The following is a 24451-nucleotide window of genomic DNA, read 5'->3' as shown; positions in this document are numbered from 1 at the left end:
GGTTTACATTTTGTTAAACTATTGCCAAAATTTGTTGATTAAGACAATATATACGTAATAATGTGAGGAGACAAATTATCCCAAACAAGATAACATAACAGATGAATGTAGAAAAAAGAAAGATTAGATTAGATTAGATGTTGACAACCCTACCCCTACCCCTACCCCTACCCATACCCCCCCTACTACCCCTATCCCTCTAAAGAGAAATTCCAATTCATGGGTCAAAAAGGAGACCACAAATCCACATCAATTCAGATAATGTTTTTCATTTCTAAATTCTTCTCATACATTCATTGCATTCTCAATAATTCCTATTAAATTAATCCTATATAATTACGTAATTAGTGGAATTATTATTATTATTATTTATTTAAATAAATAATTAAAAAAAATAAACCATGAAAGATTTTGCCAAATCTAAAACAGTGATCCCAATATAGGTTGTTGCCCTCTAAATCCAGACATGCCCTGTCCTTTTCTTACCTGCATTTGCTTTCCCCCTTAATTATCTGTCACCGTTTACCAACTAATAATATACTTATAGTAAATTAATTGATTGATTAATTAATTTCATCACCATTGTTACCAATTGTCTATCTAACCCAAATTTAATTTTACATTTTAATAATTATTATGTGGTGGTAATTTTGGGACAAAGACAAATTATACAGTTAGGGTGTATTTGTTCGATGGATTTTGCCAAAAATTTACTATTTATCTAAAATTTTCGTAAAAAAATATCATATCAAATACCTATTTTTTATTTTTTTATATTATACTAAAAATCAATTTTATATTCAAAATACAAAATTTTTACTATTTAAATCTCAATTCAAAATTCAGATCCACGACAACTACATCCTTAGTGTCACCATGTGCTTTCTGCATGCCTGTGACCTGTGCTGTTCTTGCTTGTTCCTTCGGTACAATTTGTTTTTATATTTTGTATTTTTAGTTATTTAATAAAAATAAATATTTAATTTTTATTACCAGATAAATACTTGTATTAATGTATGTAGAAATAGAATTTATAGGGAGACAAGAGAAGAAACAAATGAAGGGGGCCATGGTGCCCTCCACGCGCGTGTGTCGGCCGACTTCAGTAATGGTGGCTCATCTGTCTTAACCCTCTGCCAAATTATCTGTCTGGTAATTAATTAATCAATTAATGTTATTTGATTTATTGAATTAATAATTATTTTGGGCATGCGTGTCTATTTTGGTAATTTACGTTTTGCGGGGTGGTAGTGGAATTGGTGTTCCCTTTTGGTCCGGGCCCTCAACGCCATCATTCTCTTCTTCACAATCATTTCCCACTCCATCTTTTTTTTTTTTTTTTTTACTACATATCTTTTTCTTTAATGGTCTTTTATTTTGCAAATCAAATTAAATGATCTTTGTCTTTTCATAAAATTTTAAAAATAAAATAAAATAATTCATTCATTTATTTTATTCAATAACTCGCATTTAATTAACGACGTATTTGTTTACGATATTTTCCTCATTATTACACTCACTGCACACGTGTTGATTTATCGCGCGGCCAACATTAAATTCAACAGTCCGTGCACCCTTGGTGACTGTGACGGATGCTCCCGCTGAATGGCAACTCCGGGATCCTTAAACCGGACCGGTCTAGGGACTAGGTGAGGATTATCTCAAATATTAACGGCGTAGATTCGTCCGGCGTTGAGAGCCGGGATCTTGTGAAACAATAGGCGATTCCTCAGTCCTTGGGTTGTAATTAGCGGTGCACGGCAGGCCTATTTTGGTAATTTCAAGTACCCCATCGTTGTCTATATAACGAAGCAGCAGCCACCGCCTTGGGGGGTCTCGCTTTACACGTAGAACGCGCAGAAGCAAATTCCAGAGAGGAGGGAGATTCAATCGAAAGCTCTGAAAAAGACGACAATGGGGTTTCCGATGGGATACACCGATTTATTCCTCCCCAAATTGCTGGTGTACCTTCTGACGGTGCTCGGATTCGTACGGAAGCTTGTGCACGGCGGGTTCGCCGTTCTAGGGCTGAGCGATTTTCTGGAGGCGGAGACGGCGGCGTATCCGGCGAGGGGGGCGGAGTCGGCGTCGCCGGAGCCGCGGTCGGTGTCGGCGGCGCTGATCAGGGAGCTGCTGCCGGTGGTGAAGTTCGCGGATTTGGGGGATGACGTGGAGCCGCCGGAGAGCTGCGCGGTTTGCCTGTACGAATTCGCGGCGGAGGACGAGATCCGGCGGCTCGCGAACTGCCGGCATATATTTCATCGGAGCTGTGTGGACCGTTGGATGGACCACGATCAGAAGACGTGTCCGCTCTGCCGGACGCACTTCATACCGGAGGATATGCAGGAGAGCTTCAACGAGCGGTTATGGATGGCGTCGGGGATTTCAGATTTCTACGGCGAGTATACGCCGATTGCTGCTGGTTTATAGTCCGCCATTTTTGTAGAATTAAGGTCTTTTTTTTTTTTTGGTGGGGGGGGGGGGGTGTGGTTTAAGAAATTAAAGCATAATGTAAATATTACAGAGGGCAAGAACAAATACACCTTCGTTTAGCTCTTTCTTGCCTTAATGTGAAACCAAGAGGTATTTTTTGACAGATTTTTCTGCTCACTACAATGGCGCTTGAGTTTGGTGGTAATTAATTGTTTAGGGCATATTGGATCAAGATTGGTATTTAAAAAAACATAAAATAAAAAATTGTTGAGTGGAGACAGCAATATGGTCAGAATTCAGACAGGGATTTTCTTGGGCATATGGATTTGTAGATTTTAATTAATTATCCATCTGGGTTTCATCTTAGGCGATAGGTCAACTAATTTACAGTGTCTATGAATGAGGTAAATGTAAAATTGAGAAACTATGATGGATGAATTTAAGACATGAGAGTTTGGGCCAAGTGGTTAGTGGCTGCATATGATGATCCAATGTCAATCATTATAAGTATATAGCAAGGTTACATATATATACATATATATATGTATATATGGTTTTAGGGCAGTACAATTTTCAGACATCTCAGCAAAAGCAGCCCTAAGAGGAAATTACTCACCAGAGCCACAAATGGTTGCAGCAATTTCCAGCTGTCATGTTTTACAGATGAGTAATAAATAATTCTTGATCATTTAATAATGTACAAATAAATGAATGTCATACTTCGCTTCAGGTGATTGGTTATTTCTATAAATGAAAAAAGGGAAGTGTAGAGTAACACCCATGTACCAAATACCAAACGCCTCAAGAAAATTATCAATAAATTAAATAATTTAGTGTTGAAGTTTATTAATTTTGGGGTTTCATAGAACTTTCCTTGTGCACACCAAATTGGGTATATAATGATTTTAATACAACTCATGATGCATGTTAGTGATTCCATATTCTTGTAATAATAATAATAATAATAATATATATATGTATGTATATCTTTATCTGTTTGTGGTGAGTTCTATTAGATTCTGAATGAGAATAATATTATGTAGTTGGTGGTGTGCCAAAATTGTCAATAAAGGCATGAGAGACGTTTTACTTGTGCTTTGAGAGTGACTCACTTCTTACATGTTAATAGTTAATTAAATTAAATTAAATTAATTAGTTAAACCCCTTTCGAATCTTCCTTTTTGAACCTTACCCCACAAAGAGAAACATCTCAACATATATGTTTCCATTCCTTTGTTTATTTTCCCTTTTCTTCCTTTACTTCAATTATTGACACTATGAACAGGTAAAGGGTTTTATTTTTCATTCTTCATTTTTTTTTTTTTTTTTTTTTTTTTTTTTTTTTTTTTTTTTTTCTTTTTTCTGGCTTCTATGAAGAATATTTTCAATATCAAGGATGTCATAATAGCAGCAGTACCTACAAATCCAGCTGTAATGTGAGATATATGTTGTAAACTGAATTTGGACACAATCACATATACAACTACACATGTTTATATGTGAAGTTTTTTATTGAAAATTTTAGAATGTAATGTCTTGTCCTCCAAACATTTAAAAAAAAAAAGAAAAATCAATCTGCAGGAAATGAAATCCCCCTTTTTAGTAAAAACCTCTACACATGAATGTATGCATATAAAAAGTTCCAAAATTGATTCTAAGATGAACCTATTTTCTGAAGAAGGTACGCTAAAGTAATGTGCATATATATATATATATATATTTATATGTTTAATGTTTCTGCATATAATGAGAAGTTTCCTTGCATCACATGTGGCATGTGTAAGAAGATAACGTCTGCGTGTGGTCAACGATTGTGGACTGATGATCATCATGGTGTACATGTATTTTTATTCCAACAACTTGTCATGTCCCACAAAGGACAAAACCAAAACACGACTATAGAAGCCCAAAACACTAGAATCTTCCTACACTACCGTATCTTTTATAACCAAAAACGTGTCTCCTAGCGCGACTTTAATTTGACAGCCATGGCGTATCCCTAAATGAAGTTCTCAGTAATGAGATAATGGACAGTAAATATAATCCTTATTGTAGCAGAAACTAAGGCACAAAAGTATAAATAATCCTTTGCAACATGTAAGAGTTGTGTCCCAAACAAATATATGTACCAAACAATTGTGGTCTATAATGTCTGTAGTCGAGAGTGCGATCGCATTCCATTTTCCCATCATATAGGTACAAAATCAGGAGCGGGGGAATACGGCACAATGAGTAATCACACAAGCAAGCTTCTGGATTGGTGATTCGAAAACATTTACCTATGGAAGAATGTTACTTTGGATAGCCAGGAGCAGGGTACCCAGCAGGAGGATAGCCAGCTGGAGGTGGGTAACCAGCAGCCTGTGGAGGGTAACCACCTGGCGGGGGAGGTGGAGGATAGCCGCCTGCCTGAGGCGGAGGATAATGTCCTGGCGGAGGGGGAGGATAACCACCGGGCTGGGGATAAGCTGGTTGCCCATATCCAGGGTGTGGATATCCAGCAGCAGATGGATATGGCTGATCGAGACGTGACATTTGCTGGACAGGTGGCACTGCCATAGCTGGTGCTGGGCCAAACTTACCGTCTCGCTTGTCCATTTCAATCTTGTGTTGTGTCTGACATTGAAACAAGAAAACACTAATCTCATGATTGGAATTAAATAGATGAATCAAGAAATGTGTGGGGAGTCAATGGATAGTGAATCAGATATCCAGGATTATAGATGTTGATTATTTGCTTTGAAAAATGATGTCGAGTACTTGTTCACCTGCATACAAGCGCAGACCCTGTAATGAAAAAAGAATATGCATTTTCAGTATGGTCTTTATTGGATCTCTAAAGCACAGACATTTATTAAGCTTGAGGAAGAGCGAAGTTTTCTTACGTGCAATACACCATATCAGCTAGGCAAGACAAAATCTGGGAGGCCTCTGAGAGTTCATCACTTCCAACAATCATAGCAACGATAGAAAAAATGCAAGCAATTTGTTGGAGGCAGAACATAAACCCCTAGGAAAAAGAGCATACCGGTAAGATCAAATAAGACCACAGAGTATGGTCAATTGCAAGTTTAGTGCAGGTAGTGTTCAATGAAGAAATAAAAAAAGACAGGTTGAGATAGAGGGATTCTTACAATAATGCAATTATCACACTGAGTCGTTTGTATGTTGAATTCATCTTGCAGCAAAAACCGAGTTGAGGCCACAGAATTTCCAAAGCATAGGATGACCTGAGAAATCCAATATTTTAGGTGAACTTTTAGAGCAGACATGTATGAAAAAGACTTCTCAAAACATGTATATAACATAATCGTAAAAGACAAATCGGTTCAGAAAGTATTACACATTCTACCTAAATTTTAGGCATGAGAAAATTATTCGTTTTTCTTTTATTATCTCTAAAGCTTGGATTACAAGAAAAATGATTATAAGGAAAAACTTGGATTCAGCTGGCAAAACATCATAAAATTTATGGCATAGCACAATGCAAACAAGTTTGTAAGCAAAGAAAAGAAACTAATAGATCTGAAGTTATAAGTTACAACATTCAACAAATTCTGATTCATGCAAGTATGTAGGGGGCCAATTCCATTCCTCGTTCACAAAAGTGGAAGCAAAGGTTATGCTCATCCAAAACACAAGGCATACAATGAAAAACACAGGAAGTGAATTTAAAATAGAAGCACAAAATAGAATAAGGGAGAAGTTCTTCAAAACTCATTAACCTAGATAATTCACTGGAACTGAACACCAAATGACCCATTGGAACTGAATCAGTAAAATAAACATGAAGATAAGGTGGAAAATTATCAACCCCGAATGGTCACTTGAGAACCCAATTGCAACAAACACCAAAAGGAAAATTAAGCCTAAATCAAACAAGTATGCAGCACAAGCATTTCTATCACATAAAGGCTAGTACAACAGTATGTTTGAACAATGCAGATCATGGGTTCAAATAAGTAGGCTTCCTATATAAACTGGGAATATACATTCACAATTGGCTTCACAGTAAATTTCACTGTCAAATTAGAGTGCATAAACTGGGAAAAAGATTTCTACATTCTATAGGGAAAATACATTAACGATTTTGAAACATATAGCTGCATAATGCCACTCTCAATAACTAACAGATTATACCTCAGTTGCAAGGCAACATTCAGGGCATCGACTTTCACCGCACCTACCACTACAAGGTAGATATCCGGCACAACAGGTATACCTGCCATAAGTAACAGCAACATACATATTAGATGATCTAACAGGTAAAGGCAGTTCACAAAGCAGACAATGAAAGTGGATGCATTACCTGGACATGTCATTGTAAAGAGCTCTTTTGCGGAGCATATATGATACACAGGGTCCACTGCAATTTGTAAACCAGAAGAACAACAATTATGCCTTTACCTAATCATCTACTAAGCATTCACAAATTTTTACCAGTGCTTTTATTTCCTGACAGAACACATAGCCTGAATAAACTACTCATAAAGCACAGAACTATTAGTGTTTATAAAACTTGCCACTGGCATAATCACTAGGAGAATCTACTGTAAATTTACTTGCAATTCCATTCCAAAATAAAATAAATGCTCCACAAAAAAACATAATAAATTCAAAATAGAGGATGAACAAGCAACTTATTATATCAAAGCAATCCAGGTTAATGAAATAAAGAACCACAAACAAGTGATTATTCTTTAGCTACTGATGGGGACATATAGACGTTATTTGCTTTATTACTATATAACAAGAGACAATTCCAAATGAAATTAATGGGACATTTTTGGGGGTCTAGATGCCTCAAAGTCAATACAGTCACATTTAAACTTAAAACCAAGTAAGTTGACCATAAAAGTTGCATCACAGACTTTAATCAAAGCACACAAATTAATGGAAAATAGAGATCATCAAAACAAATTACAACCGTCCCCAACACCTAAATTCAGATCGCAGTTTCAAAGTAATAAATGCACAATCTGCACCAATAACCTGAAAATTAGAAAATACTAAGAATAAATCCCGCAACTTACCACCAAAGTGACAAGCAGCAATCTGCAAGAAAAGAAAAAAAGATAATACATGAATAAAAGAAGCCCCAAATCATAATCAAGCACGCAAATCAACAGAACACTGTCTTTTACTGACACTCCCAAAAAATTGTAAGCAGGAGTGCAATCTGAATTCGAGTTTGAACACGAATATACATATAATAAATTATACGCATACATACAAGGAGGATCCTGCTGAATCGTGCGCATGAGATCGGTGTGCCATAGGTTTCGATAATTCTGACGCATCTGCATCTTGTCCAAACGATCCTGCGACCCCATTTTCTGCTGCACAACTGTTCAGAAAAACAAATTTACAGAACACTGGACTTAATTAAACCGCAAAGAAGACGAAGCACACTCTATAAACAACAGAAAAACCAAAAAAAAAAAAAAAAAAAAAAAAGAGGAAGAAAAATCAAAGCGTAGAACAGATGCAGATAGACAGACATTACCCTAGCTGACCTTCACGCGGTAATGCCCCTCGAAAGACTTTTCTTCACCAACAATTCCTGCTTTTCCAAATGAGAGATTAGATGGGATCCAATGGGGTTTATAACTATTTTTTGAGAAGTGGCAAGGCTGTTCCTACAGCTACAAACGATTTAGCTTCCAGAAGAGTTAAGGAAAGTCTATAAATATTTATTTAGTCCTAATTACTAACTACCTTTTTTAATTGAAGAGTTAATTTTTAGTATTATCGACAAAATCATGTGATTCGACGAACTGGTCTGCAGGGAAGCATTTTTGGGCCGTGGTATATTGGGCTAGTACTGGGCCTTTGAGAACCTTAGGCCAAAACTAATGTTGATCCAAAATCGGTGGTGTGGTCGAAGTTTCTATTTTAGAGAATATGGGGTGTGCTTTTCATAATAATGAAAAATATAGGGCGTGAATGAAAATATGGTTTTCTATTTAAACCAGAGGCGGAAACCGTTGAACTCGGTCATATGTCTCTCTGTGCATTCTGCAGGGAAAGGCGGGCGGCTCATCATTTTTTCTGTGGAATCGTGCAGTATGAATCGTCGTGATCTTATTTGAGCAGCTATGGATGTGGTTGAACGAGCCAGAAATTGTTCTGTTTTGTACTCTGGTAGTGATTTTTTTAGATTAATTTTTCACTGGCGCCATCATTGCATCAGTCTCACCGATCAGGAGGAACTGATGAACACGTAATTGATTCTGATCTTTGGAGCTTGTATTTGCGCTAAATGTCTTCTGATTTGTTTGTGTTTGAGAATTCTTTATTCGACGATCCTCTCTGTGCGTTCATTGAGCGGAGCAATGATCCTTTTCTGGAAGAAACTGAAGGAAGCTGTCTGCCAGGAAGTGAAGCCAGCGGTTGGGACTGGATTGCATCCGATTTAATCTCATCCTCCTCAAAGAGCCTTCACCTCGAGAATCTGTCATCTCAAATTCGAAATGGAGAGAAGCCGGAATTTCACCTCAATTTCAACAAATATTGTGGTCTAGGGCTTTTGCCTCCTGATCTCGACGGAAATGCATCCAAACTAATGCGCAGAAGTGACAGCAGCTCTTCCTTCGAGAATAACGACAGTTATTCGCTTCCATCTCAATTCAATTGTGTATCGGAGCTTCAAATGTTGCAGAACCAAGCCGCGAGTCAGTTACAAGGAAGCAGTTTCTCCTCCGCAATTCAAATGAGAGAGCTCCTCAGCAATGGAAATTTACCGGTTCGTACTTACAATTTCCATGTATAATTCATCAAATTCTGCTTCCAACAACTCCATCTAATCAATTATAGTACGAATGTTCTCCCTCAGAACGCGACCACGAACGTGCAACCGAGAGGAGCGTTGCCGCCTACAAGTCCACCATCAATGGAGGAATCCAATACCAAAGCAAGGCGGTACACTGCAGAAGAGAGAAAGGAAAGGATCGACAGATACAGAGCCAAAAGGACTCACAGAAATTTCAACAAAACAATAAAGGTAAATCAACAACACAACATCAATCCACTCCGTTGTAGACAATGTTATTGCTATATATCACGAATCTTCCTTCAATCGACAGTACGTGTGCCGGAAAACACTGGCCGACAATCGACCAAGGATCCGCGGCAGGTTCGCCCGCCAAGACATGTTCGAAGACATTCCTACATCGTCACTATTACACCATCACGATGCAGAAAAAAGGTAAAACATCTTTCGGTCATATCCATTCCTCTGTCATGTCAACATGCATACATTTTTGTCTATTCATTAATCCATTCTATTACTCATGTAAATGACCTTCCGGTTTACAGAAACTTTCTTCCCAACTGATACATGCGGATAGGTTCCAGAACAGCATCGCAGCATTATCTATCGGAAGCAACGACGCAAACATTTACATGGAGAAGAACACGAAAGCCACATTATGTAAGTCGAAGCTGAGCCTATGGACATTTATGACACGGAAAGGTCATCATCACTTGTTAACCCATTGTCATTTTTGCCATTTTGTAAGCTCGGTTAGACAAGAAAATAATAAAAAAAATTAATATTTAATAAATTATTTTATAAAAATTATTTAAAATTTTCAAAATTATTTAATAAATCTAGCTGCTTTCATGGATAATTTATATATATATATATATATGAAAATTTTTCTTAGTGTGATTGTTTGTCTCTGTATTTAAACAGTATACTTTACTAAATCTCCAAGATTACAGCATAACTTCTAAAATTTCCAAAAAGATCAAAATTTGGCTAATAATGTTTCAATAGCCTTGCTTTCACATACATTTGGTTCTGGTTATTTGTTTCCTCAACTATATATTTTTACAATTTATATATAAAAATTTCAATTTCTATATATTATCTAGAAAATATCTTTTTAGTCAAAATGTTATCTTTTAACATTTAATTTTTTCATTAGTTTCATTTTCGATTAAAATAATTTCTTATGTAACAATATAATAATATTTTTCATGAAACCGAAACGTAAATAATGTACAATGTTTGAACACTTTGGATGTGTTTGGTTTGATTCCTAACACAAATACTACTATCCAGTTTGAGTTTCATTCTCAGTAAAAAAAATAAAAAATTACTATTTATTTTTATAAAATATTACATCAATATATTATTTAAATTACAATTAAAATCAAAATCAAACAAATCCTTTAAATTATGGAGCAAATAAAATAAAAAAATTGCAAGTATGATTTAACCATTGAATCTCACCAAACGCCACCATTCCAGCATAGGAGAATATGGAGTAAAAAATTAGAAGAAAAGGACGAAGAATTGTGTCTTTTTGACTAAATTCTTTACCCACCCGACGAAAGAAAAAGGGTACTGAAAGTCCACTTACAGAAACAAATTTTGATGAAAAAGATAATTGAAAGTCCACTTACAGAAACAAATTTTAATTTTTCATCAGATCGATGTTTCGACCTCTACCAACACCTGTAAGAAGATAACACTTAAAAATGGAAGTATAACCAATCAACAATTTTTAATTCTCTCTTCTTCTTTTTTTTTTTTTTTTTTTTTTTTTTTTTTTTTTTAATTTTTAAAAAATATCTGCAGAACAATGCAATTTATTTTCCTTAATAACCAGGTAACAAATTGCAGAAGCAAAAACAATGAGCAATATATCCTCTAAAAGATAACTTTAAATTTCTATTATTTAGATTCTGTATTTAAAAAATAAATAAATATTTTTATCTTACAAAATATCATATCATACATTACTTTAATATCAAATCTAAATCAAAATTTTTCAAATCAAATCAAAAGAAACATAAGTGTAATTTGCATGCTATTGCTCTCAATTAAATAAGCATTTATATTTATATCACCAAAATTCCCAAATTTCATTGATTCCAAAGGGCAACTTTTGACTAAGGATTTCATTGTCTATAAAAACAATATATTATTGCATTATCAACTGAGTATCATCCACTCAATAACAAGCATCAATATTTAGCACAAAAAATATGACATGATTACACCTAGCAGACAGGAGATAATGCCACCACAGATCACCTTAATTATGACAAACTAATCTTACTCTTACTCCCACAAAGCAAATCATGATTAAGTCTAAAGAATAGTATTAAGATTTCAATTTGATTAAAATTTGGCTTCTCAATAGAAGGCATGATATAGTAACAAACATTAAATACCTCTGTAAACAAGAACATAGGCAATTGATTTACTCATTGTTGTTAAGAAAATATATATATATATATATTTGACAAGAGGGCTGAAGAAAGGCTACAAAAGAAATAACTTCTTTGTACTGCGGGAATCACAAATAAGCAAATATGAACAGACAGCCATCTTAATAAGGTATCAATAAATATAAAAATTGCAGCGATACATGATGAGCTAATAGAGACAACAGAAAAAAGGGTCAAAAAGGAGTCCCAAAGGTTTCACATTCTCACATCATGTGCAGAATACAGAATGTATCAATCAATAATATTCTTACCTTTTTCACCTTAGTGCGTGTGCTCAAAGTGCTCTTTGTGGGCATCACAAGTGTTTTTCCAAGAAAAATGAGAAATTCAGACAGAATCTCTCCTCACTGCCGCCGTCGGCTGAGAATTCCAGCAGCCAGGCAAAAGATTCAGCCACCCTGTTTCAAGAAAGATGTAGAAAATTTGTATTTCTATAGGTTTATGACATGTAGTCCACCGCTCAGTGGAAGATGGAGCAATAATAACTCCTCCAATTGTAAATGTTGGCAGCTATATATGTTGCTCTTATAAGTTCATGGAATTTCAAAGAGAAATTGCCCTCTACTAGTCTAGAACCATGCTTTGATAATGCAAATAACACATCTGGCCATGTATTTCATCGGTTAATCCAACTACCGACTGTATGTACAAGTGTGGCATTTCAAGAACACTATAATTGATGTGCATCATGTTAACAGTGATCTATGCCAAAATTGCACAAATAATATGGAATACCACAGAGCAGAATAATTTGACAATAGTAATAAAAGAGTAAGTCGAATACAAGAAACAAGGAACATATTCATATGTGAAGTGGCAGAGTTCATCTAAAGAGAAGGTAGAGAAGAAAATCCGAGTACCTAATACGGTGTGTATTTCTTCTGTATACAATGTAACACTTGCTGAACTGAAGAGAGTATATTAGGAATAACACAAGCTATATAGGATTCCCCTCTCATTCAGTACACAAAACAAGCTTCCTCGACCGAACACTCCATATTTTCATCAGTGTGTCAAGGCAAATTTTACCACTAGTTACAGTTTACGATGTCAATTCACATCTGTTTGATTAGCCAAACCGTTTCCTGAATAAGTGGTGTCTCTTGGTTGGATCCTTAGGCTTGCTCTTCATATGCCCATGTGGCTTCTTCTGACCAGTACTGTATGAATGTTCGAGATTAATTAGGTACAGTAAGCGAAACAGTACAAACAAGAAGAGTTCTACAGATACTGTTTTTCAGAACGTCCATTAATGAAAAAAAGAAAAGAAGGTTTTTATCTTAAGAGCATAAAGTGAAGATTCTGTACCCGTATTCCATGTAAACCATTCCACTTGCCCCAGACATTGCACTCATAGATCCAATTGTGCGACGAGCTTTTTGCAAAGCGATGTCATCAGCATCTTCTTCTAATTGTTCCAGACCGACTGCATCATCACCAGCACTAAGCACCTGGATATAGAGAGCAGACTTAATGTATGCATTCTAGGAGTAAAGATCTTGAAAATGAAAAGATAAATATAAATGACAAACTAAAAACCTTTCCAAGAAGAGCAAGCTGATCTTCAAGCCGGTAATAACTCAACTCAGGTCCTGTATCAGCAGGAGGCAAGCTTGTGATCACCTAGAACAAGTCAGACAAGGCAGAAATGCATAAGTAAATTGATTCATATGTTACAAGTCATCCTACTGGCCTCGATGTAAATAGTACCTTAAAACTGTAACCTTGATCAATCAAAAACTGCTGCCTTTTGGTTGAGTAATACATTTCCTGCCACAAACAAATAAAGCAAACTGAGTTGAAGTAGAGAGAGAGATTTAAAAGTAAATGAAAATGAAGCATATCACCATAGAACCTGAGTGTCAGTTGATACAAGTGAGTAGAAAAATGCATTGTACTCTTCCTTGCCTCCTGCCACCCTGTCCTGTGGCTTTCCCTGCAAACCAATAATATGCAGAGAGTAAGACAAACTTATTCCATGTATGCAGAAAAAGATGTAGGCGTGCTAGGGCATAGATGAGAAAATAACACCACAAACATATTGTCTAGGTAACCATCTAATTTGAAATTGAATTAGGCAGTATCCATCCAAACAGCTTCTGAATTCAGAATGAATTTTATATTAATTGGTGGAGTGGAGATTGAATGTGCAGGTATCAGCCCTACATTTCAGAAACAAAGTACTCCTATCGAACCTTTTCATTTTGAGCTGTGTAAGTACAGAAATTTTAGTATCTATCTCAATGACTCTCCTCAGATATTTCTAGTGCCCAGCAGTAAGATGTGACGTGGGGAATGCTATGAGAGATGGCTTAAAAGCCTAAAAACAACTCAGAAAAGAGGCAGATACTTTCCGCAACTCCATAACGAGAAACCAGCTGTAATATTATAAGATGGACAAAAGGGTCCAACGGAGCATGGAAATTGGTTTATGCATGTGTCCATACTACTAGAACAATATTTGTGCGTGCACTTAAATAACAAAGTTCATTTAATTATATACACACTCCAATAAATGAAGCACCTTAGCCCTGAGAATACGCCCAAGTCGTTGTGCCTCTTGACGCCTTGACCCAGCATGTGATGAAATTTGAATGATCACATTTGCTTCAGGAATATCGATAGAATTATCACCCACCTATGATATAGAGACAAAAATTATCTAATGTGAAAGGAAATCTTCAAGGCAAATATTTGCACTCAGAACATTTGCAGAATGTTAACTTATTGTTGCACAAAAGGCTATGTGTCAATCAAACGATAAGAAATACGTTCTTAAAGACACAGGAGACACAGAAATATAGCATTCAAATCATGTCAAGACCAAACTCCAAGATTACTTAAGTAATACACTCATATCATATAACACCTTGATACTCAAGTAAAAAAACGTCATAGTTTCTCTGTCATCACTTCTATATTGCAGATTTGAAAAATCTAAATAACATTCATACGAAGATGTATTGGTTAGAGAACTCCACACTGTAGAGGTTAATGATTTTATATTGTGCAACATACCTTTGAGAGGAAAATAGTGTTGACATCTCGGCTGGTTTTGAATGCTTCAAGAATTTTAGTTCTTTCAGGATGGCTGCAATTTTCACATAAACTCAAGTAAGATAAGAATCCGCTGAAATGGAGTACATAAAATCTAACACATTAACCACTATGGGATAGACCTTGTGGCACCATAGATCATGGGTTTTCGAAGCTTCATGGCATACTCAGTGAGTGCAAAAAGATTATCGGCAAATACTATTATTTTATCACCACGCTCCTGTTCATGGAACCGGATAAGGAACTCACAAGCCCTGAATTTATTGGGATTCATCACATAAAGAGCCTAAAAGATGCAAAAGAAAAAAGAGAAGGTGTTAAGAGTACGTAAAATTGAAGGCATCACAAAGAATTTGGGGGAAACACTATCGAACAAGATTCAAGTAGCCATGGTATTATATATGAGGATTCTACGTTGCTATATTTATATATATTTGGCTCCCATGGAACTAGCATGATCACACATTAAACTTCTAATATCTTACATTAAGGAGCATTTCAGTTGAAAATCTATGAGAAAGCACAACAGTAAGTTTATAGATGTTGGCACAAAATCTCTTGAAACAACAAACCTGTTTCTTTTTTGAATTTTCTTTCTTCAAATATTCAGCAAAGAACTCCTTTGTCATTGGACACCAGACTTCTGCACACTGAACATTTGCAATGAATCCTCCTTTTACTAAATCCAACCAATTTGCCTCATACAACTTCGGACCAATTAGGAAGTTCAAATCTGTAATCCTTTCGTCCTCTCTCACAAGTGTTGCTGCAGATCAATTGATCAGAAAAAGTGGTTCTAATATTGAAGATATTCGATACTTTTATGCACAGAACATCCTGAGTACATACCAGTGAGCCCAAGTTTGCAATGAGATTTTGTAAGACTGATAACCTTCCTGAACATGTGAGCAGGAACCACATGCACCTAGAAGTTAGATGAGAAGTATATGTGTTCAGGTAATTGCAGAATGAGTCTGATTTCAAAATTGTGTTAACATTATAACATTAGCCCAACCGTCCACAAACAATTTGTTACCTCATCCATGAGAAGCAATCCCCACTCTCGGTTTCTTATTTCTTCAATGATCTTTTCAGCTTCTTCAGAACGTTTGCCACCAAATGCAATCATATTATATGTTGTCACCACCACCCCAGCATTTCCTCTGAATCTCTCTTTGCTGTCAGATGTGAAACGACAGATTTGCTCCTCTTTGATGGTTGACCACAACTTGAACTGGAAAGCCCACTGATCAACAGACACAGCATTTGTAGCCAAACAAAGACAACTCTTTCTTATCCTGGTGGCTGCAGAAACACCAACTAAAGACTTTCCTGCACCGCAGGGTAGCACGATGATACCTGATCGTGCTCTGCCTGATGTAGCAAGACACCGTGAATTAGCCAAAAAAAAAGAAGTTTCTCTAAAGTGATATACCTAGAGGAACAACTGAAAACGAAAAAAATTGATATTTCACAGATGTAAAGCCATTTAATATTCTTCTAGATAAAGAGGGGGTAAAAAAATAGAAGCTAAAAACTAGCTAGCTTAGTGAAGAGATGGAAAATTCAAGACTGTTCTCATGAGTTTCAAACACATTGCACAAAAAATTATATCAATGCCTTGAAGAAACTACTATGTAGATTATAACGCCATGGTGCTATCTAATAGCTCATCCCTTGAGAATAAGTAGCATCTTCAATTAGTATAAGTGTTCTAGAAATACATATGATCAGCTTTGCATTTTCTCACAGAACAATTCAAATGACTGTAAAAATCACTAAGCTCAACATCTTATCCAAGCATGAATTCATTAGTTAATTTTAGAGAGAAATTTCCATAAGTTCAATTAATGCAGGTGTAAATCAAATATATGCACAAATATAAGACCAAAACATGCAAACAGCTGGGCTGAATAGGAGGAACCCCTTACCATTTCCAAACATTTTACTTAGACTCTTTTCTTGGTATGGGCGTGGTTGTGCATGAGGCTTCAATTCTACATCTAGATCAGGATTAACCTACAACACCAGACAACCAGTGGAATTTCTCATCCAACTTATTTCATACATAGATAGCTGGAGAAACTCCCCAACATGTCCTTTCCTAAGAATAATGTTTATGTCAAGTTCCTGATCCTGAAGAGAAACCACAAGCCACTCACAGTGTCATTTCTAAAGTCGTACTCCTCCAGCATGGGATAATTTAGAGCATTAGGCAAACATCGTTGCTTCACATTTTCAACCTGCAAGATGCAAATTCTCCTATGTGAACACGGGCACAATCATGTGTCCTAATTAAATTGTGACAAGAAACATTTTCATTATCAACTTCTCCAGAAATAAACAGTGTAAATTAACAATTGTGCTGACGGATAACTGTAACTGACCTGAGCAGGATCGATTTCAAAGGAATGGGTTTCTTTTTCTTCAGCTGCAGCAGCCAACTCTTCTTCATTTAGCAGCTCATCATGTGCCCCTTCTATTTCACCTGCAGACTTGCCAACTGTAAACCCATCACTCCCATTAACTCCCTGAAAACATTAGTTCCAATTTCTTGAGTGACCAACCTAAAGTAAAGGAAAAAGTGTAACATGATATAAAATGCAAGAGGTCAAGGCAGTTGGATTGTGACGAGCAATATTCAACATGTATGTACCTCAGGGACAATCCTAGCTCGACCAATGACCTCATCATTAAGCAACCTTTTCAATACCTGAGGACAACCGTTAGTATTATATTATATCTAGTTCATCCAACAACAAAATAGATAAGATCAAAATATCTTGCCTCTGGAAATGGGGACTCAACAAAATATTTATTCTTTTTCAGGACTAGTTTCACTTTGCCATAATTTGCTGTAGAACTATGAATGAAATCAATCATCTCCTTTGGAAGCTTTGTCTTTGATAATTTATTCAAGACAGAAATAATGGTCTCAGTTTCAAGTCCCACAGACACCGCAGCATACAAAGAATGTGGGGTCAAGTTGTACTCGTGCATTGATTCGGGCCTGTAGAACATAATATCTATTACAATGCAAAACATTTATAAAGGAAATGCTAAGCACATCTTTCACATATATTATCTCAGACTATATAGTGTAAAATAGCTCAGACTCAAGGAATCTTTCTGCAAAGGGAGATTCCATAGACTGGGTTTTGAATAAAAACTATTGGCACTTTTTCATCTATATATATTTCAACTGCATGGTAAAAACCTGCTGCAAATATAATGATGTGCGAAAATGTGTTTGGTTAACTTTATATACCACACTAAACAAAAAATAGAAAACTTTAAGACCACACTAAAGGATAGCATGGAAAAAAATAAATGCATAAGAAATTTCGGATTGCTCCAAGATCCTACGTCAAACAGATGATATTTAAGTACAAAAGTAAGGGAATTCCGTTACTTAAAAGGTCTGATCTAGGTACTTTACAAAAGATTCAATCAAGTGTCCACCATCAAACCAGGTTTATTCAAAAATATCCATAATTGGAGTAGCATTCTCGCAGACAGGTGAGGAGAGTATAATAGCCATAGAACAACAAAATGATTAGCAAGCTTAGTAATATACTGTCTCCCAAATCTATTCAGCAACATCGACAAAGGGAAAGACCATGATTCAGTGACAAGGGTATCGATTACTCAGAAGTGATACCTGCAAACTGGTTCTGCAATTGCAATCAGGAAATCATACGCCTGTTTATACAGTGTGGAGAAGGTCTCAAGGAAAATTCGACCATCAGCACAAGCCCACAATGGACGATTCGCGTGATCGGGTTTAAGTTCCAATTTAGAAAAATCTCTCCTTTTCCCTTCACCTTAATTATCAAGCCAATCAAATAAATTCACACAAGAATCCCAAATTAAATAATTAAGAAAGAAAGAAAGAAAGAACATATGCATCGGTAAATACCATCTCGTAGATCGTCATCCAAATCGTCCCCGAAGTGGGAATCGCTCTCAGCAGCACTGGATGCTCGGTACTCATCCTTCAATATCCCAACATATAAATGAGCAAACAGAAAATCTAAATCCGACGTTCTACCAGTGTTGAATAAAGAAATTCAAGGAAGCTTTCCGGGAAAAAAGTTTAGAACCTTGGAGTACTTGACTTTCTTGCTTGGCCGGAACTTATCACCTGAAATGGAAGCAAATAATTCTCATCAAATCGTGCGCACCGAGCGCGAAATTGTAGTTTGTCATCATATCCACAAACTTAATACTTCGATAACCGATTCTTGAAAAAATTTACCATTTCCCATACTCGGAATGCCTCAATAAACCCTCACCAAAATCAAGACAATATTGGCTAAATTTCGTCGACGAAAACAATAGACAATGAGCCTTACAGAAACGGGATATATATAGAGAGAGAGAAAGAGCTGCAACGGCACCGCCTGACCGCCACAAGAGAAATCGAGAATATATATATATTCAGATAAGTCCCTGTAAAATAGTTATTTACAAACTAGTCCATAAAGTTCACAGATATTGCAATTTGTAGTGTATACTTTATAATAGTAGTAGTATTACTTTTAGCCGGTTCAGGATTGGCCGGTCCAGCTACAGCGTGCTCTTTCCTCGTGACTTCATTACGATTTACTTACGAATCAATCTCTGTGCGATAATATATGTTTTGCAATCTGCAGAGTTTCTGTGCAGAAGCGCGACGGAGATGAGTGGGCACGACTCCAGGTACTTCTCCACCACCAAGAAGGGGGAGATCCCCGAGCTCAAGGAGGAACTCCATTCGCAGTACAAGGTCAAGTTTCCTATCTATTTATTACACAATTTTTATCATGTCTATATCTACGGGGATTCATTTTAGGTTCTGTATGTCGATCGTGATTACGCGTTGCTCGTTTGACGTGGAGTTTCGGTTTTGCGGTTCGGATCCTTTTGTTTGATATGTCCTCTGTGTTGCCCTAACGTCTCCGGCGCGTGAGTTGGATAGTATCGCAGCTCATTTGTCGACTGGATGTGGATTGACGTTAGATCTTTTGTTTTTTCTGTGTTTTCATTCGCGAGTTATTTTGTTTGATTGTAATGAGATAAGATTTGTTTGAAATAAGTTATTGATTACAACTTATTGGACATGTTGGCGTTATGCTGCATGTTTGCATTTTCCTTCATGCATAATATCAGCCTTCGGATTAAAATATTTTTTCGCCAATCTGATTTGCGTGCTCGTTTGGATACAGGATAAGAGAAAAGATGCAGTTAAGAAGGTCATTGCGGCAATGACAGTTGGGAAGGACGTATCGTCACTCTTTGCTGATGTTGTGAACTGTATGCAGACGGAAAACTTGGAGCTCAAGAAGCTTGTCTATCTGTATCTCATCAACTATGCAAAAAGCCAACCTGATCTTGCTATACTTGCCGTAAATACATTTGTGAAGGTAATGTGTAGAAGTTCATTCTTGAATAGTTTGGTGATGATTTTTTATGATTGAATTTGGTAGTATTCTAATGTTGAAGCATTGGCTCTTCATTGCTGATTACAAAGGGAAAATTAAGGAAGTTCATAAAATTCTATGTGATTTTTCTTAAGCTTAGCGAGCTGGAAGATAAGTGAAGATATTTCCTGTGTCGGCAAAGTAAATATTTTGAAGGGTATTATTGTTGATAATTTTTTACAGGATTCACAAGATCCAAATCCTCTGATACGTGCTTTGGCAGTAAGGACTATGGGATGCATTCGTGTTGATAAAATAACAGAATATTTATGTGATCCATTGCAGCGTTGCCTCAAGGTAACTTTTCATATCTATCAATTTCAATAAATTTTGTTAGTTTACTTGTATTCAATGTTTTACAGTAAATATAGTCTCAAAACTGGCATCTGTTTTTGGCCTTTTGTCAGGATGATGACCCATATGTTCGCAAGACGGCAGCTATATGTGTTGCTAAACTCTATGACATTAATGCAGAGTTAGTCGAGGATAGAGGTTTCCTGGATGCTCTCAAGGATTTAATATCTGACAACAATCCAATGGTTGTTGCAAATGCCGTTGCTGCTCTTTCTGAGATACAGGATAATAGCAGTAGACCCATTATTCAGATCAACAAGCATACGCTCGCAAAACTTCTCACTGCACTTAATGAATGCACCGAGTGAGTGACAAAAACATTATTGAATTAATTACACATGCTACCCCCAAGAATAGTTCATCATTCAACCTATGAATTGCTTTTGTGTGCAGTGTTTTAGTAGAAATGGAGAACTGAAGAACCTGTACACTTTCATTTCCTTATAACAGAATCTTCACAGAACCTGTGCAGTGTTTTGTTGTTATGAGTGTCTTATATTGGATTAAATTTCACAATCTACTTGGTGGGGGTGATCATAAATTAATGCCTTGACTCTCTCTTATTTGTGTTTATTTATGCATTGAACTATTCATTTTAACCCCAAGTGAAACAATTTGTGGTGTGGCTATTTCAACTCTTTAAGGTTCTCACTTATGATTTTCTCATGAATATGTTGATGTATAGGTGGGGTCAAGTTTTTATTCTGGATGCACTGTCCAATTATAAAGCAGCCGATGCTCGTGAAGCTGAAAATATAGTAGAGCGAGTTACTCCTAGATTGCAACATGCAAATTGTGCTGTTGTTCTCTCAGCTGTAAAGGTTGCAATCTTATGCTCTTATCATTCTTTTCAAAAGCCATTATCTGAATTTTCAGAGCTTGTATTCCACTTTTACATTCTGTTGGAGTTATGTTGCAGATGATCCTCTTACAAATGGAGCTGATTACCAGCACAGATGTAGTTCGGAACCTTTGCAAGAAAATGGCTCCTCCTCTCGTGACACTACTTTCTGCAGAACCTGAGATTCAATATGTCGCGTTACGTAACATAAATCTGATTGTGCAAAAGCGGCCTACAATTCTTGCTCATGAAATCAAGGTATTTATCATTGAAGGATATAAAGAGACGTTGACATTCTTGAAGCTTATAGTGTGGATATGGTGTTGAACTTAAGTTATTCCCTTGTTTCTCTTCAAGGTGTTCTTTTGCAAATACAATGATCCAATTTATGTGAAGATGGAGAAATTAGAGATCATGATAAAGCTTGCTTCCGACAGAAATGTTGACCAAGTACGGTTATGTTCATATGATGAACATTCATCTTTGTGCAGTTTCTTTCTACTACACTAATGCCCTCTTCATACAATCACAGGTCTTGCTAGAGTTCAAAGAGTATGCAACAGAGGTAGATGTAGATTTTGTCCGGAGAGCTGTTCGAGCTATTGGGAGATGCGCTATCAAGTTGGAAAGAGCAGCCGAAAGATGCATCAGTGTCCTACTCGAGCTGATCAAGTTGAAAGTAAACTACGTCGTTCAAGAAGCTATTATAGTGATCAAGGACATCTTTAGAAGATACCCAAACACGTACGTCTTACTGCGCAGGATTCTTTGTTGCTCTTCCCTTTCTTGGTCATATACCTCTCCCATTAAACATTTTCCATCTTGTTTCAGCTATGAATCCATAATTGCTACACTTTGTGAGAGCTTAGACACCTTAGATGAACCAGAGGCCAAGGTACACTCAAGGACACGTTGTCTTCGCACCTTCTTTTGTTTGCTCATATTTTCTTCAAAGCGACTTTGTTTGTGATTGTTGTCATTGTACTCCTTTTCTTTGCAGGCGTCGATGATTTGGATTATCGGCGAATATGCTGAAAGAATTGATAATGCTGATGAGCTTCTGGAGAGCTTTCTTGAAACTTTTCCTGAGGAACCTCCATTGGTCCAATTGCAGCTCCTGACTGCTACAGTTAAACTTTTCCTTAAGAAGCCGACTGAAGGGCCACAACAGATGATCCAGGTTTGCTTCAAAGATTTCGACAAATTCTATATTGTCACCTTCCTCATTCAGGGTTAACTAAAATTTTATCAATCAAGAAACTTTACTGTAACCATTCATGCTATGCACACAGAGAATAACTCACTATTATGTATTAACAGGTTGTTCTGAACAATGCAACTCTCGATACCGACAATCCAGATCTGAGAGATCGTGCATACATATATTGGCGACTTCTGTCAACTGATCCTGAGGTTGTTTCCCTATGTTACAGCGGTTTTGTATGTGTGTCTACGTGCTTCTTTGCATGTATTTATAGCTAACGAGCATCATCTTCCAGGCAGCAAAGGACGTTGTTTTAGCCGAAAAACCTGTGATTAGTGACGACTCAAATAAGCTCGAACCTGCTCTCTTAGACGAGCTTCTGGGCAACATTGCTACATTGTCATCCATCTACCACAAGTCGCCTGATGCATTCATAACAAGAGTCAGAACCATACCGAAAGCTGAAGATGATTATCCTGATGGAAATGCAGGATCTTCCGAATCACCTGTCCATGCAACTGATAAAGGTTCGCTGACGAGACCTCCTACAGCCAGTAATGCACAGCATCCTTCTGGGGTGCAGCGGGCTGCTCCGCCTGCAGCACCCACGCCCTTGCCGGATTTACTCGACCTGATGGGTTCCGACAAGGACTCTGGCGCTGTTGTGGCTGCTGAGCAGCCAACTAGCCCTGCTGGGTAATGTATACAGTGCTTCAGGATAATGTAGTTAGTTAATGTTCAAATTATCGCCTATTTGTAACTTATGCAAACGATGCATTAATCATCGATTGCAGGCCTCCCTTGCCGGTTCTATTACCAGCATCGGCCGGACAAGGGCTGCAAATCAGTGCTCAGCTGGTAAGAAGAGACGGCCAGATATCTTACAGCATGTTTTTCGAGAACAAGTCCCAGATACCGCTCGACGGGTTTATGATCCAGTTTAACAAGAACACATTTGGCCTTGCAGCAGGTGGATCACTGCAGGTGAGTACTTACAGTAACTTCATTTTGATTCTGTTTCGGTTGCTCCCGAGCTGATACATTGTTTCAATCAGGTTCCCCAACTGCAACCAGGATCGTCTGTGAGCACTCTTCTGCCTATGGTATTGTTCCAGAATGTTTCACCCGGCCCACCGAGCACGCTTCTGCAGGTTGCTGTGAAAAACAACCAACAACCAGTATGGTACTTCAACGACAAAATTCCATTCCTCCTGTTCCTTTCAGAGGATGGGAGAATGGAGCGACCCACATTTCTTGAGGTAGAAACATATTTCCATTCTCACGAGGCGTTTGGATATCAACTTTTAACACATCCTTTCATCCGTTGCGCAGACATGGAAATCATTGCCCGATACCAACGAGATTTCGAAGGAATTTCCAGACATTGTGGTGAACAACATCGAGACAACCTTAGACCACTTGGCAGCGTCCAACATCTTCTTCATTGCAAAGCGAAAGCACTCAAACCAAGAGGTGTTGTATCTCTCAACCAAGATTCCCCGAGGAATTCCTTTCTTAATTGAACTCGGTACAGCGGTTGGCAATCCCGGCGTCAAATGTGCAATTAAAACACCGAGCCCAGAGATGGCCCCGTTATTCTTTGAAGCCATTGAGGGTATTCTCAAGTGCTAGTAAGTTTCTATTTTCCCTGCTCTTTAATTTTTGCCTGTTCTTTGAGGCCTTATGGATTTGTCCTCAACAATTAATAAGCTTATGAAACTCCATCCTTTCAAATTTTGGTTAAGCATTTGATAGTGTAAAAATGTTCTTAGCCAATGAAGCTTTTTGGCTGTAGGAACTCCTAAACAGTAGCCTGCAAAGGAAACATACAAAATTGTGCAAACTATAGGAGTATTA

General features: G+C 37.1%; 5 protein-coding genes across 6 annotated transcripts; 3 read left to right on the top strand and 2 right to left on the bottom strand.

Annotated features, from left to right (window-relative positions):
* The first annotated feature begins 1815 nt into the window (after positions 1 to 1815).
* LOC127265635 (brassinosteroid-responsive RING protein 1-like) lies at positions 1816 to 2490 on the top strand. The gene has a single exon (XM_051295530.1). It carries the CDS (start codon positions 1915 to 1917, stop codon positions 2428 to 2430), a length of 516 nt encoding a protein of 171 aa, XP_051151487.1. The 5' UTR covers positions 1816 to 1914; the 3' UTR covers positions 2431 to 2490.
* Positions 2491 to 4495: 2005 nt separating this feature from the next.
* LOC127265632 (uncharacterized) lies at positions 4496 to 8099 on the bottom strand. 2 transcript variants are annotated; one of them, XM_051295526.1, is made up of 9 exons: positions 7940 to 8099; positions 7667 to 7780; positions 7467 to 7488; positions 6743 to 6799; positions 6574 to 6655; positions 5568 to 5663; positions 5319 to 5443; positions 5202 to 5220; positions 4496 to 5049 (listed from the first exon to the last, which is right to left on the bottom strand). In XM_051295526.1, exons 2-9 carry the CDS (start codon positions 7764 to 7766, stop codon positions 4726 to 4728), a joined length of 825 nt encoding a protein of 274 aa, XP_051151483.1. In that variant the 5' UTR covers positions 7767 to 7780; positions 7940 to 8099; the 3' UTR covers positions 4496 to 4725. The 2 variants fall into 2 exon arrangements, with proteins under 2 accessions (XP_051151483.1, XP_051151484.1); XM_051295527.1 differs by having other exon boundaries at positions 7950 to 8094.
* Positions 8100 to 8281: 182 nt separating this feature from the next.
* On the top strand, positions 8282 to 9998 carry LOC127265633 (two-component response regulator-like PRR1). Its single transcript, XM_051295528.1, has 5 exons — positions 8282 to 8577; positions 8723 to 9178; positions 9269 to 9436; positions 9519 to 9640; positions 9751 to 9998. The coding sequence occupies exons 1-5, from the start codon at positions 8536 to 8538 to the stop codon at positions 9767 to 9769; spliced, it is 807 nt and encodes a 268-aa protein (XP_051151485.1). The 5' UTR covers positions 8282 to 8535; the 3' UTR covers positions 9770 to 9998.
* Positions 9999 to 12403: 2405 nt separating this feature from the next.
* LOC127265631 (general transcription and DNA repair factor IIH helicase subunit XPB1) lies at positions 12404 to 19145 on the bottom strand. Its single transcript, XM_051295525.1, has 20 exons — positions 18992 to 19145; positions 18837 to 18877; positions 18653 to 18728; positions 18395 to 18557; positions 17521 to 17743; positions 17390 to 17446; positions 17121 to 17264; positions 16896 to 16976; positions 16665 to 16752; positions 15770 to 16107; positions 15583 to 15658; positions 15306 to 15499; positions 14856 to 15019; positions 14695 to 14767; positions 14201 to 14314; positions 13532 to 13612; positions 13387 to 13446; positions 13216 to 13299; positions 12985 to 13127; positions 12404 to 12836 (listed from the first exon to the last, which is right to left on the bottom strand). The coding sequence occupies exons 1-20, from the start codon at positions 18999 to 19001 to the stop codon at positions 12746 to 12748; spliced, it is 2301 nt and encodes a 766-aa protein (XP_051151482.1). The 5' UTR covers positions 19002 to 19145; the 3' UTR covers positions 12404 to 12745.
* A 139-nt stretch (positions 19146 to 19284) lies between these two features.
* LOC127265630 (beta-adaptin-like protein C) lies at positions 19285 to 24438 on the top strand. The gene is made up of 15 exons (XM_051295522.1): positions 19285 to 19501; positions 19941 to 20138; positions 20379 to 20492; positions 20603 to 20853; positions 21235 to 21370; positions 21469 to 21648; positions 21748 to 21840; positions 21923 to 22134; positions 22222 to 22285; positions 22391 to 22570; positions 22711 to 22803; positions 22890 to 23290; positions 23389 to 23578; positions 23650 to 23853; positions 23927 to 24438. Exons 1-15 carry the CDS (start codon positions 19415 to 19417, stop codon positions 24224 to 24226), a joined length of 2703 nt encoding a protein of 900 aa, XP_051151479.1. The 5' UTR covers positions 19285 to 19414; the 3' UTR covers positions 24227 to 24438.
* The last annotated feature ends 13 nt before the right edge of the window (positions 24439 to 24451 follow it).

The sequence above is a fragment of the Andrographis paniculata genome, unplaced genomic scaffold (assembly GCF_009805555.1).
Source record: "Andrographis paniculata isolate CXL003 unplaced genomic scaffold, ASM980555v1 Contig73END, whole genome shotgun sequence".
Classification (NCBI taxonomy): Eukaryota; Viridiplantae; Streptophyta; class Magnoliopsida; order Lamiales; family Acanthaceae; genus Andrographis; species Andrographis paniculata.
Note: the sequence above shows the minus strand (reverse complement) of the source record. Positions and strands in the feature narration are given on the sequence as shown.